A 14,394-nucleotide genomic window follows, 5' to 3' on the forward strand; every position below is an offset into this window, starting at 1 on the left:
TTTCCAATCCATGAGCAGGGAATGTCTTTCCATTTCTTTAAGTCTTCTTCAATTACCTTCATAAGCTTTCTATAGTTTTCAGCATACAGATCCTTTACATCTTTGGTTAGATTTATTCCTAGGTATTTTATGCTTCTTGGTGCAATTGTGAATGGGATCAGTTTCTTTATTTGTCTATCTGTGGCTTCATTGTTAGTGTATAAGAATGCAACTGATTTCTGTACTTTGATTTTGTATCCTGCAACTTTGCTGAATTCATGTATCAGTTCTAGCAGACTTTTGGTGGAGTCTATCGGATTTTCCATGTATAATATCATGTCATCTGCAAAAAGCGAAAGCTTGACTTCATCTTTGCCAATTTTGATGCCTTTCATTTCCTTTTGTTGTCTGATTGCTGATGCTAGAACTTCCAGCACTATGTTAAACAACAGCGGTGAGAGTGGGCATCCCTGTCGTGTTCCTGATCTCAGGGAAAAAGCTCTCAGGTTTTCCCCGTTGAGGATGATGTTAGCTGTGGGCTTTTCATAAATGGCTTTTATGATCTTTAAGTATGTTCCTTCTATCCCGACTTTCTCAAGGGTTTTTATTAAGAAAGGGTGCTGGATTTTGTCAAAGGCCTTTTCTGCATCGATTGACAGGATCATATGGTTCTTCTCTTTTTTTTTGTTAATGTGATGGATCACGTTGATTGATTTGTGAATGTTGAACCAGCCCTGCATCCCAGGAATGAATCCCACTTGATCATGGGGAATAATTCTTTTTATATGCCGTTGAATTCGATTTGCTAGTATCTTATTGAGAATTTTTGCATCCATATTCATCAGGGATATTGGCCTGTAGTTCTCTTTTTTTACTGGGTCTCTGTCTGGTTTAGGAATCAAAGTAATACTGGCTTCATAGAATGAGTCTGGAAGTTTTCCTTCCCTTTCTATTTCTTGGAATAGCTTGAGAAGGATAGGTATTATCTCTGCTTTAAATGTCTGGTAGAACTCCCCTGGGAAGCCATCTGGTCCTGGACTCATTTGTTGGGAGATTTTTGATAACCGATTCAATTTCTTCGCTGGTTATGGGTCTGTTCAAGCTTTCTATTTCCTCCTGATTGAGTTTTGGAAGAGTGTGGGTGTTCAGGAATGTGTCCATTTCTTCCAGGTTGTCCAGTTTGTTGGCATATAATTTTTCATAGTATTCCCTGATAATTGTTTGTATCTCTGAGGGATTGGTTGTAATAATTCCATTTTCATTCATGATTTTATCTATTTGGGTCATCTCCGTTTTCTTTTTGAGAAGCCTGGCTAGAGGTTTGTCAATTTTGTTTATTTTTTCAAAAAACCAACTCTTGGTTTCGTTGATCTGCTCTACAGTTTTTTTAGATTCTATATTGTTTATTTCTGCTCTGATCTTTATTATTTCTCTTCTTCTGCTGGGTTTAGGCTGCCTTTGCTGTTCTGCTTCTATTTCCTTTAGGTGTGCTGTTAGATTTTGTATTTGGGATTTTTCTTGTTTCTTGAGATAGGCCTGGATTGCAATGTATTTTCCTCTCAGGACTGCCTTCGCTGCGTCCCAAAGCGTTTGGATTGTTGTATTTTCATTTTCGTTTGTTTCCATATATTTTTTGATTTCTTCTCTAATTGCCTGGTTGACCCACTCATTCGTTAGTAGGGTGTTCTTTAACCTCCACGCTTTTGGAGGTTTTCCAGACTTTTTCCTGTGGTTGATTTCAAGCTTCATAGCATTGTGGTCTGAAAGTATGCATGGTATAATTTCAATTCTTGTAAACTTATGAAGGGCTGTTTTGTGACCCAGTATATGATCTATCTTGGAGAATGTTCCATGTGCACTCGAGAAGAAAGCATATTCTGTTGCTTTGGGATGCAGAGTTCTAAATATATCTGTCAAGTCCATCTGATCCAATGTCTCATTCAGGGCCCTTGTTTCTTTATTGACTGTGTGTCTAGATGATCTATCCATTTCTGTAAGTGGGGTGTTAAAGTCCCCTGCAATTACCACATTCTTATCAATAAGGTTGCTTCTGTTTATGAGTAATTGTTTTATATACTTGGGGGCTCCGGTATTCGGCGCATAGACATTTATAATTGTTAGCTCTTCCTGATGGATAGACCCTGTAACTATTATATAATGTCCTTCTTCATCTCTTGTTACAGCCTTTAATTTAAAGTCTAGTTTGTCTGATATAAGTATGGCTACTCCAGCTTTCTTTTGGCTTCCAGTAGCATGATAAATAGTTCTCCATCCCCTCACTCTGAATCTAAAGGTGTCCTCAGGTCTAAAATGAGTCTCTTGTAGACAGCAAATAGATGGGTCTTGTTTTTTTATCCATTCTGATACCCTATGTCTTTTGGTTGGCGCATTTAATCCGTTTACATTCAGTGTTATTATAGAAAGATACGGGTTTAGAGTCATTGTGATGTCTGTATGTTTTATGCTTGTAGTGATGTCTCTGGTACTTTGTCTCACAGGGTCCCCCTTAGGATCTCTTGTAGGGCTGGTTTAGTGGTGACAAATTCCTTCAGTTTTTGTTTGTTTGGGAAGACCTTTATCTCTCCTTCTATTCTAAATGACAGACTTGCTGGATAAAGGATTCTCGGCTGCATATTTTTGCTGTCTAGCACCCTGAAAATCTCGTGCCCATTCTTTCTGGCCTGCCAAGTTTCAAAAGAGAGATCAGTCACGAGTCTTATAGGTCTCCCTTTATATGTGAGGGCACGTTTACCCCTTGCTGCTTTCAGAATTTTCTCTTTATCCTTGTATTTTGCCAGTTTCACTATGATATGTCGTGCAGAAGATCGATTCAAGTGACGTCTGAAGGGAGTTCTCTGTGCCTCTTGGATTTCAATGCCTTTTTCCTTCCCCAGTTCAGGGAAGTTCTCAGCTATTATTTCTTCAAGTACCCCTTCAGCACCTTTCCCTCTCTCTTCCTCCTCTGGAATACCAATTATGCGTATATTATTTCTTTTTAGTGTATCACTTAGTTCTCTAATTTTCCCCTCATACTCCTGGATTTTTTTATCTCTCTTTTTCTCAGCTTCCTCTTTTTCCATAACTTTATCTTCTAGTTCACCTATTCTCTCCTCTGCCTCTTCCATCCGAGCCGTGGTGGTTTGCATTTTGTTTTGCATTTCCTTTAAAGCGTTTTTCAGCTCCTCGTGACTGTTCCTTAGTCCCTTGATCTCTGTAGCAAGAGATTCTCTGCTGTCCTGTATACTGTTTTCCAGCCCAGCGATTAATTTTATGACTATTATTCTAAATTCACTTTCTGTTATATTATTTAAATCCTTTTTGATCAGCTCATTAGCTGTTGTTATTTCCTGGAGATTCTTCTGAGGGGAATTATTCCGCTTGGTCATTTTGGATAGTCCCTGGTGTGGTGAGGACCTGCAGGGCACTTCCCCTGTGCTGTGGTGTATAACTGGAGTTGGTGGGCGGGGCTGCAGTCAGTCCTGATGTCTGCCCCCAGCCCACCGCTGGGGCCACAGTCAGACTGGTGTGTGCCTTCTCTTCCCCTCTCCTAGGGGTGGGATTCACTGTGGGGTGGCGTGGCCCGTCTGGGCTACTTGCACACTGCCAGGCTTGTGATGCTGGGGATCTGGCGTATTAGCTGGGGTGGGAAGGCAAGGTGCACGGCGGGAGGGGGGGCAGGCTTAGCTCGCTTCTCCTTAGGTGATCCACTTCAGGAGGGGCCCTGTGGCAGCCGGAGGGAGTCAGATCCGCTGCTGGAGGTTTGGCTCCGCAGAAGCACAGAGTTGGGTGTTTGCGAGGAGCGAGCAATTTCCCTGGCCGGAACCGGTTCCCTTTGGGATTTTGGCTGGGGGATGGGCGGGGGAGATGGCGCTGGCGAGCGCCTTTGTTCCCCGCCAAACTGAGCTCTGTCGTCCGGGGGCTCCGCAGCTCACCCTCCCTTTGTCCTCCAGCCTTCCCGCTTTCCGAGCAGAGCTGTTAACTTATGACCTCCCAGACGCTAAGTCGCGCTTGCTGTTGGAACACAGTCCGTCAGGCCCCTCCGCTTTTGCAAGCCGGACTCGAGGGCTCTGCTTGGCTGGCGAGCCGCCCCTCCGCCCCGGCTCCCTCCCGCCAGTCCGTGGAGCGCGCACCGCCTCGCCGCCCTTCCTACCCTCTTCCGTGGGCCTCTGGTCTGCACTTGGGTCCGGTGACTCCGTTCTGCTAATCCTCTGGCGGTTTTCTGGGTTATTTAGGCAGGTGTAGGTGGAATCTAAGTGATCAGCAGGACGCGCGGTGAGCCCAGCGTCCTCCTACGCCGCCATCTTCCTGCGCCTCCAACAATCTCCATTTCTAATCACGGTCTAATTATGGTCATGGTTTTAACTGTTTCTATATTACTAGGTATTTGTCTTCATATAAAATTGAACTTGGGGTAATAAAAGCTTAGTCCTCGTATTTTAAATAACAAACACTACAAGTCCTTTTTGGAATTGTGAAGGAAATATATATACAAACAAACTATAAGTGTTGAAAAACTATTTTAGTATTTTGTTTTGGTTCATCTTAATATTTCCTTTCGTGCATTTCTTTAAGAATATTCTGGGGAAATATAAAGTAAAAAAAAATAGAACATCTTATTGACTGAATCTCTGACAATTAGTCTTGTTGATAACCTTTGCCATTGTCAAAATCAAAACAGGTACCATCTATGTAGCATACATAATGTGGGAGTTAAAATACAAGGAGCTTTAACTATACTATCTACTAAGTTCCAGGTCCATACATTTAATTGCCAACTAGACTTCTCTACTTGGAAGTCCCACAGACATTTAAATTCACCATGTCCTGAAAAGAACTATCTCCCTTACAAACATATTCCATTACTCTGAAACTTGGTGAATGATACCACCATCCACTGAGTTATCAAGAAACCTGGGAGTTACGGGGCACCTGAGTGGCTCAGTTGATTAAGTATCCAACTTTGACTCAGGTCATGATCTCACAGTTCGTGAGTTTGAGCCTTGCATCGGCCTCTGTGCTGACAGCTCGGAGCCTGGAGCCTGCTTCAGATTCTGTGTTTCCTCTCTCTCTGCGCCTTCCCTGCTCATACTCTTTGTTTCTCAAAAATAAATAAACGTTAAAAAAAATCATCATCATCAAAATCATCATCATCATCATCATCATCATCATCATCCTGGGAGTTATAATAATATCAGTTGTAACAACCACTACCTGGGGACACTACTTTGTGCCAAGAATTATGCAAGGTATATTAACTATGTTAAATCTAATACCACCCTCCAAAACTTGCAAAATAGGTATCACTCCAAAAATCTTAAAGAATCCTGTTTAATTTCAGCCAATTCAGGTTTTCTTCAATTAATTTGAGCACTGAATGCTTTTTTCACCATAATTTCTGGCAAACCAAGCAACGGTACTAGTCAGATCAAACTTTGGAAATGCCTTTTTAAAAAACAAAACAAAACAAAACAAAAAACCATCATCAAACCTTTTTGTTAGCTCATCCTTTTTACCAAAATCGTATCAGTGATCTACTAGATAAAAATGAGTAGCTGAAAGGAAGATTATAGAAGTTTACAGTTGTATTGTCTGTATGTAAACAAAATTTTACTTCCTCATAGCCTGATTGCTCAGAGTAAGTCCAATTTCTTTCAAATCAATTCTTTATGAAAATTTACCTGTTAGAATAATATGTTTAAAGAGTAGGAGAAATAAAGAACATACCAGTATTTTATGCTTTGTTATGAGAATGAATGAATCGAGTAATATTAAGTTGCTATTTCTAGGAGGTACCAAATAACATATTCAGCACTACCCAGGCACTAAGCTTAAAAGCGTGGGAAATAGAGGAATAATTTATACAATATGATCCCTTCTCTCTAGATGCTTACAATCTAGTTGGGAACAAATAAATAGTAAAAAACCAACAAGAAAGACCAAGAAGAGAAAAAAAAACTGAGCTCACAGATCGAGCAGATTGTGATTGCCAAACATGGGGGACAGGAAGTAGGTGAAGTGGGTAAAAAGGTTGAAAAGGTACAAATTTCTAGTTATAAAATAAATAAGTCACGGGATGTAATGTACAGCATGGTGACTACAGTTAATAATACTGCATATAATAAAAATGCACATTTGAAAGCTACTAAGAGAATAGATCTTAAAAGTTCTCATCAGGGGTGCCTGGGTGGCTCAGTCAGTTAAGCGGCCGACTTCGGCTCAGGTCATGATCTCATGGTCTGTGAGTTCGAGCCCCGCGTCGGGCTCTGTGCTGACAGCTCAGAGCCTGGAGCCTGTTTCAGATTCTGTGTCTCCCTCTCTCTGACCCTCCCCCATTCATGCTCTGTCTCTCTCTGTCTCAAAAATGAATAAATGTTAAAAAAAAAAAAAGTTCTCATCACAAGAAAAAAAATTTTTTTATAACCATGTATGGTGATGGATTTTAACTAAAACTATTGTGGTGATCATTTCACAATACACAAATATCAAATCATTATGTTGTGCACCTGAAATTAATATAATGTTATGTCAATTATATGTCAATAAAAAATAAATTAAAAAGTAAAATAAAAACAGACCAAGAGTACTTTGATAGAACATTAGAAATATCAAAAGAAGACACATGATTAATTGCCAAAGGCATGGTAAAATGATATGTAGCTAATAAGAGCTCAGAAGAGAAAGAGAGGATTCTTGGAAAATGCAGTGTAAAATAAAACAGGTAAAAATATTTCCAAAGAAATTACATAAATCTGCTTTAGCGATTCTTTATGTATACCTGCATTATCAATTTGCATTAAATTTTTCTTTTAAAAAAAAGTTTTACAGAATACAAGTAATTCAAGTAACACAGTAGGCTCAGCATTCTGCAAAAATACAAAAAGAATCATGTCTAGCTCCAAAAATCACCTCTATCTACAAATTAGCCACAATTGTATATGCTGACATAAGCATATTGTAATACCAAATACTGAAAATTCTGCAAGAATTAAAATGTTATGGGTACATGGGAACAAGATAATCCAAACAAACTCGACATTTTTAAAAATCATTATCCACAACATTTTGAAAAACCCAAAGTATCTATGCCAAAGAAAAAAGAAATTCCACAGAAGACCAATAAATGGATAATCCAGCATCATACCTTAGGAAAAAATATGTTGGCAGAATTATTCATATAAGAACTTATTTTTGGATACCTAGCCAGATTTTAATGCCATATTTAAAATGAAAAATATCTAGTCATAGAAAAGTATCATATTGAGACAGGGAAACTCAAAGGGCCCATGAAAAACTGCTTTATTCACTCTTGACTTTTTTCTCTTTTTTTCTGCTTCTACTCTTGCTAGGACCTATGCCCCACCCCCCTACACACACCTCATAGAACACATAATGTATGTCTTCCTTGCAAAGGTCAAGGATTTAATGATTTCTTTGGAGACTTTGAGCACAATAGATAACACTGAAGGAGTGACCGGGCAGGGTCATCACGAATGTTTTCCAAGACCACTGACTCAAGACCCCTGGCTGCAGGGCACAAGTGACTTATGGAGAATACCTAAATATTCTTCATTCTTGGATTACTGACAAGATCTGGGCACCAGACCACCATCCTCAATAAAAACTCCAGGCCCCGGGGCGCCTGGGTGGCGCAGTCGGTTAAGCGTCCGACTTCAGCCAGGTCACGATCTCGCGGTCCGTGAGTTCGAGCCCCGCGTCAGGCTCTGGGCTGATGGCTCAGAGCCTGGAGCCTGTTTCCTATTCTGTGTCTCCCTCTCTCTCTGCCCCTCCCCCGTTCATGCTCTGTCTCTCTCTGTCCTCAAAATAAATAAACGTTGAAAAAAAAAAAAAACTCCAGGCCCCAAGCAAAGACGAGGTTCACTCTTCCTTCCTCAGTCTCCCAGACACTCTGTCCATATCTACACACTCTGCATACCTTAAAAAACTCTCTTTTACTTCCTCTTGGAAAGTTTGATTTTTATCCTGCAGGAAGCCAAGAACCCTCCTGGCTGGTCCTACGGGACCTCCCTCTGGGTCCTTGGACCCAGCCAGCCTGCATCAATATGGTTAAGATATATTAGAAAGTATGAGATCAAAGATATACCTGTTTGCAATTGTATTAAGCTCAGTACTTATACTATTATCTCTTAACTTTCACTTATTATGTTCCTAATTGCTACCCCCAATTATACAAAGTAAATATAACAAGAGGAATCCTCCTGTTCATTTTCTGAATGTCTTACAATACTTGCTGTTGCAGTAAGAAAGATTAAATAGACATTTGTCAATTTTGGCTTTAAAAAATAATCTAGGGGCGCCTGGGTGGCGCAGTCGGTTAAGCGTCCGACTTCAGCCAGGTCACGATCTCGCGGTCCGTGAGTTCGAGCCCCGCGTCAGGCTCTGGGCTGATGGCTCAGAGCCTGGAGCCTGTTTCCGATTCTGTGTCTCCCTCTCTCTCTGCCCCTCCCCCGTTCATGCTTTGTCTCTCTCTGTCCCAAAAATAAATAAAAAAAAAAAAACGTTAAAAAATAATCTATATGCTAAATGAGGCCTGAAAGATCCATTATTATTCAAACACAATAACAGTTTCCTGTCCAATTAAATACAATGTCTAAATATATCCCACATAACACATTTTCAAACAGGTTCCTTTCTTTACAGTCCTAAGAGAAGCCAGGAGAATGATTCCATTAAAGAACTTCAAAATCATCAAAAGTTTAGCAAGATCTACACATTAAAATTAACATGAAAGGAAACTGCCATAAAGCAACCATATATAAATATGATTATATATATATTTATTTATGTAAATATATAGATCATATATAAATATCATATATAAATAGTTTTAGGAACTTTACTTTCTCTGTTAGTAAAGCATTCCTTTACCTAAATTTCAAATACTGTACGTAAGTTGGAAGAATAATAAGATGAATATCTCCACCAAGATTCAACGTTTGTGAGCATTTTGTTACAAATGCTCTGCTACCTCCTGCCCCATCTCTTCCTCTTCCCCTTCCTTCAATCTATCAATTTATTTATTTCTGGCAAGCACCCTATAATCAATATATTAATACCTCTAAAGAAAAACAGATAACACTGTCAGATAAATACTATAAATACCCTTATATAAATTCAGTTCCACTTGCCACCAAATGGGTTCAGACACATCAGGTTTTATCCCAAATTTAAATTTTTTAAATGTAGATAAAGGATGGTGGGCTGCAGCTTAATCCCCATGTCACAGAGGTGGAAACTAAGACACACAAAGGATAAATAATGTATTCAAGACTAAAACAAGTAGCAAAACCAAGTACGAAAATATAGGCAATCTACTCCAGAGCCCACTTCTAACCACTGCTCTAGGAAGCCTCCAATCCAACAGGAAACCCTCATGACTTTCTTGATCTATGCAGAATAATTCCATCACCCCTAACTGTAATGCTGGCCTAATCTGGACACCATCCTCTCTCACTTGGTTTACAATAGCCTGCTACCCAGGCCATCTGGTTCTTCTATCCATTCGACTACTAGTAAAAGCTAATGTTCTTTAGCCTCCAAGAAACTACAGGTTCTGTGCTCATTTATGTTATACCAGTGACTTCACCTACCACTCTCCTCTCTCTCACATCACCAGCGCACTGGCCTCCTTGTCCCCAGGCATGTTCCCACTTAGGGCCTGGCACATGTTTCCTTTTATATCTACATGACTGCCCCCCTCACTACTATGGTATCATTTTCCAATGAGGCCCTACACTGTCCACTTTATTTAAAGGTGCAACTACCCCCCCACTGAGCGATGGACGCTCCAAATGCCCTTTTCCTGCCCTAGTTTGTCTAATATTTATTACCTTCCAACATCCTAGACAGTTCACTTATTTTTTATCTCCCTATCTTTTCTGCTCTTAGATTTATAGGTGTACCAATGTATGCTCAGCCCTTAGAAAATCATCTAATGTATACTAAATGCACAAAAAGTAATTGTTGCTATTGGGACTTCTATGTCAACTTCAACCCAAATCCTTTGAGTTATGCTCCTCTACATCTCTTATAGTTAGCATTTCTCAGTATATCCCAAACAGTTACAATTTCAAAAAATATGCTTAAATTACATTTTAAAACAGCCGAGTGTTACACACTTATGCTTTTATGAAGACTATTTTTAGAAACACACTTTATAGACATGGAGAGATGTTCATGTCATTGAGAGAAGACAGATAAGGAAGAGCTTATATAGTATGATCTTTGTGTAAGGAAAACACTATATATTTGTGTGAATTTAAAGGTTTTCTGGTATAATGACATTAGGTATTTCCAAAGCATTTCTCCCTTCTACATATTTGTATTTTCTCATTTTTTCAATAATGAAGATATATTGTTTGTATGATTAAAAAATAAATATACTTCTATACCCCCCAAAATTATTCTTCACAATACAATTACCAGCTAAATTCTAACTCTTGCTCTATTAATAAAATATGTATCCACTGTTAATACAGCTATTTTATAAATGCAATATAGATATATGCTATTAATGTAACTTAACAGACCATCTACAGATATTTATCTAATTATTTTCTTTATACAAGGGATGATGGGGTCAATTCTTTTCTTTATACAAAGAATAACATGACACAAGTGTGTTAAATATTACCAATATTATCTATGGGAAATCCACATATTCAATCTAAGTTTCAGATATTACCTTTGGAACACTCCTTTCAATGGCAGTTCTTTTTTTTTTTTTTTTTAACGTTTTTTACTTATTTTTGAGACAGAGAGAGACAGAGCATGAACGGGGGAGGGGCAGAGAGAGAGGGAGACATAGAATCGGAAGCAGGCTCCAGGCTCTGAGCCATCAGCCCAGAGCCCGACGCGGGGCTCGAACTCACGGACCGCGAGATCGTGACCTGAGCTGAAGTCGACGCTTAACCGACTGAGCCACCCAGGCGCCCCATTGGCAGTTCTTTTAATAAGCTTTTTTACTTGTGGTATAAACTCACAAACATTTTTTATCTTTAAATTCAGAACTATAAGTTCTGAAGCATAAATATATTCAACTTGAGCTTTTGATTTTGCTGCTGTTAAAAGTATTATTTATTATTTATTTCAAATGCATCCTGCTTCAAAGTATTTAAAGTAATATAATTAATAAAATAAAGCTCTGGATTTAGAAAAATTATATTCTATATTTTACACAACTTTAAAGGTGACTAATATTTCACTTAAGGAAAATCAACAAAAGAGCTAATTTATTTTTTTTAAAGAGCTACTTTAATGCCAACTCTTAATTTAGAAAATGTATTCATTTTCAGAAAAATTTGGAATCCTTGTTTTAACTTCTAATATGTATAGAAAATAGTGTTAATTAACATTTCAAAGTCAAGCTTAATTATGGTCAATTACTTTCTTCCCAAATAAAAAACAAGTTCATTTATTGTCTATAAAAGGAAACCTAAATTGGCTTATAATGCTTTCCCATGATCTTAAATCTAGAAAAATAATACTATATTTTTTAATGTTTACACATATTTATATCTGAAGTTCTTTTAAATGAAATTTGATTTCAATTTTTCCAAAATTAACTTCCATTCAATAATTTCTTAATTATTATAAAACCTTTACAAAAAAATAAAGACTCAAGTGTTTTTAAAGTGAAAGTTTACATACCTTGGCTTCCGAAATGCTAAACTATATTGCTGGCAAGCCAGACCCACAGTGGGGGTATAGACAATAGGCATGAATTTCTCAATGTCAGACATTAGCACTCTGTAAAAGAGTTTTTCATTTCTATCTTGAAGATCCATTAAGAGAAGATACCTGTGGAAATTGGACATAATGAGATCTATATTCCAACAAATCATGAAATAGCTGCTTAGATTTTTAACCATTTTTCAACAAAGTATTAAGTACTTTTTAGGTCATAAAGAAAACATCTGATCAAAAACGACTTTAGAAATATTCTTAAACACCTCAAAGAATGAAGAACCATGAACCTGAGTGAGGTTTATTCAAACATTAAAATCATTGCTGAAACAGCAGGTTTATTTAATACCTGGAAAGATTTTATCCCTATTTTAAAATGAAAATGCCACTATAGATAGAATTTAAATATTAAGTAAATAGACTTCATCTTTTAACTTGTAGTACTGAATAACCAAGGGAAATGAATAAGGAATAAACAGTGACTCTAAAAATTACTAAGGTAGGCAAGTTCAAGAGACTTTTCTTATCATTTTATCAAATGTCCTTTTTCTTTCTAGAGGCATTTCTAACCCAGAGTTACCTTTCTAAACACCAACCTTATTATGTTACCTGTAACCTTCGAGAATTCATAGAATAACACCCAAACCGCTGAGTACAACTTAAAATAGTCTTGCAAAATTGCACTTAACAGTCTTACCATACTTTTTAGGTTCATTTTCATTCACCAGAAGACTTGAAAATGCACAAAATTTGGAGCCAGAGATACAAGGATTCTAATGTTTGGCAAACAGATGGGTTACACCAATCCCTGTAACATTTGAAGATGATGACTTTCGGCCAAGCTAAAACTGATTTAGTTATGTGGAAATCATCACTGCTGAATCAGTGATCAATTCTCAGACCTCATTTTATTTTACCCTTCAAAATATTTGACACAGGTGTCTTTCCTTAGAGCTCAATATACTCTTTTTACTTGACTTCTGGGCCATCATACTGTTCTTGGTTTTCTTCCTGTCTTACTGGTTATTCCTTTCCTGTTTCGTTGCTGCTTCCTCCTCTTCTCTGAAAGCTAACACTCATCTCTGATATATTAGGAAATTAAGTTGGCTTTACCCTTAATATATTCCCAAAATCTACACACCTTCATTGCTACCATCCTGGGTCTAATCTCTTGTATTAATAATTATTATTATTGTATTAGTCTCCTAAATATTCTTCCAGTCTACATTCTATTCACAACGTTGCAGACAATCTTCTTGAAAAATAGATCAGGTCTTGTTGATCTACTTAAAACCTTGAATGGCTCCCCATTTCACTCAGAATAACACCAAAGTCCTATAGTGGCCTTCAAAGCCATTCGGAAACTGTCCTCCATTACCTTGCTAACTTCCCCTCCCAATCTACCATATTCCCCAAGCTCATTCTGATCCCGACATAAGTCTCCCTGCTGATCCTGGAACATACCAGGTGAAGAACACTGTTTCCCAGATTTCCTCATGGCTAATCACCTCACTGCCTTTGATTATTCACTCATAAGTCATCTTCTCAATGAAGTCTATCCTGATCAATATGACAATATAATAATGCAAACTAACCATACCATCCCTCAATATTCTCAGCCCCTCTTATCCTATTTTTTTCCATTAGCACCTGTCAATTTCTAGCATACTAATTTATTATTTTACTATTTAGTATTTAATAATTTTTAAAAATAATTTACCTAAGTTCCATGAGGGCAGAGATCATTGTCTATAATCCTAATGTCTGAAAGAGCACCTGACACTGAGCCGATGTTCAATAAATACTTGAGGAACAGTCTATGGTAAAAACATGAACGTGACTAGCTCTTACACGGTAGAGGTAAATGGCCCAGGAAAAGAATGTAAAGTAAAAACATTTGAGTCTGAAGGAAAGACTAACAGAACAAATGAAAGAGATTGTAAAGGAGTTCAAGAAACAGCAAACATACACATTAGGCAAATGGATCAGCTTCCTTCCTCAGCTGCCCCTGGGAAGCTCATGGGCTCATGAAAAGTAGCCATGGCAGTGATAGAGGTTATCCATGGGCTCAGCAACATGAACTTCCACTCACCAGACCAATCTAACTACAGACACTGCTGAGTACCCCATGCGCCAGCAGAAGAGACCAATGCTGGGCACCTGATATGGCACCATTCCAAGCTGATTACACTGGACTGCTTCCATCATGGAGGGGTGGTGCTTTTTTTTTTTTTTTTTAACTGGAATAGGCACTTACTATGGATACAAATTTGCCTTCTCTGCACAGAATACCTCTGGCTAAACTACAATCCACAGATTTATAGAATGCTTTAAACACCACTATGGTATTCCACACAATATTTCTTTTAATCAAGGAACTTACTTCAAATGAGAGCAAATGAAATGTGGCAATGGGCCCATGTTCTTGGAATTCACTAGTCTTACCATGTTTCCCACCATCCTGAAGCAGCTGGCTTGACAGAATGGTAGAATGGCCTTCTGGTAACTCAGTTACAGTACGAGGTAAGTGGCAACACCTTGCAAAGCTGAGGCAAGGTTCTCCAGAATGCTAGCTATACTCTGAATCAGTGTCCAATATATGGTGCTATTTCTCCTATAGCCAGGATTCACAGGTCAACGAACCAAAGGATGGAAATAAAAGTGGCACCACTATGACCCCCCCCCCATTCCGGTGACTAACAAAATTTCTGC

The 14,394-nt window shown here is 38.3% G+C and overlaps 1 protein-coding gene across 1 annotated transcript in view; it reads right to left on the reverse strand.

Moving 5' to 3' along the window:
* Positions 1 to 14,394, reverse strand: part of ME1 (malic enzyme 1) — a 194,282-nt gene that overhangs the window by 150,382 nt on the left and 29,506 nt on the right. Inside the window, exon 3 of the mRNA XM_030315911.1 lies at positions 11,647 to 11,796. Within this exon, the coding sequence (XP_030171771.1) occupies positions 11,647 to 11,796 (150 nt within the window). The remainder of the gene's footprint in view (positions 1 to 11,646; positions 11,797 to 14,394) is intronic.

This window comes from Lynx canadensis, chromosome B2 (genome assembly GCF_007474595.2).
Source record: "Lynx canadensis isolate LIC74 chromosome B2, mLynCan4.pri.v2, whole genome shotgun sequence".
Taxonomy (NCBI): Eukaryota; Metazoa; Chordata; class Mammalia; order Carnivora; family Felidae; genus Lynx; species Lynx canadensis.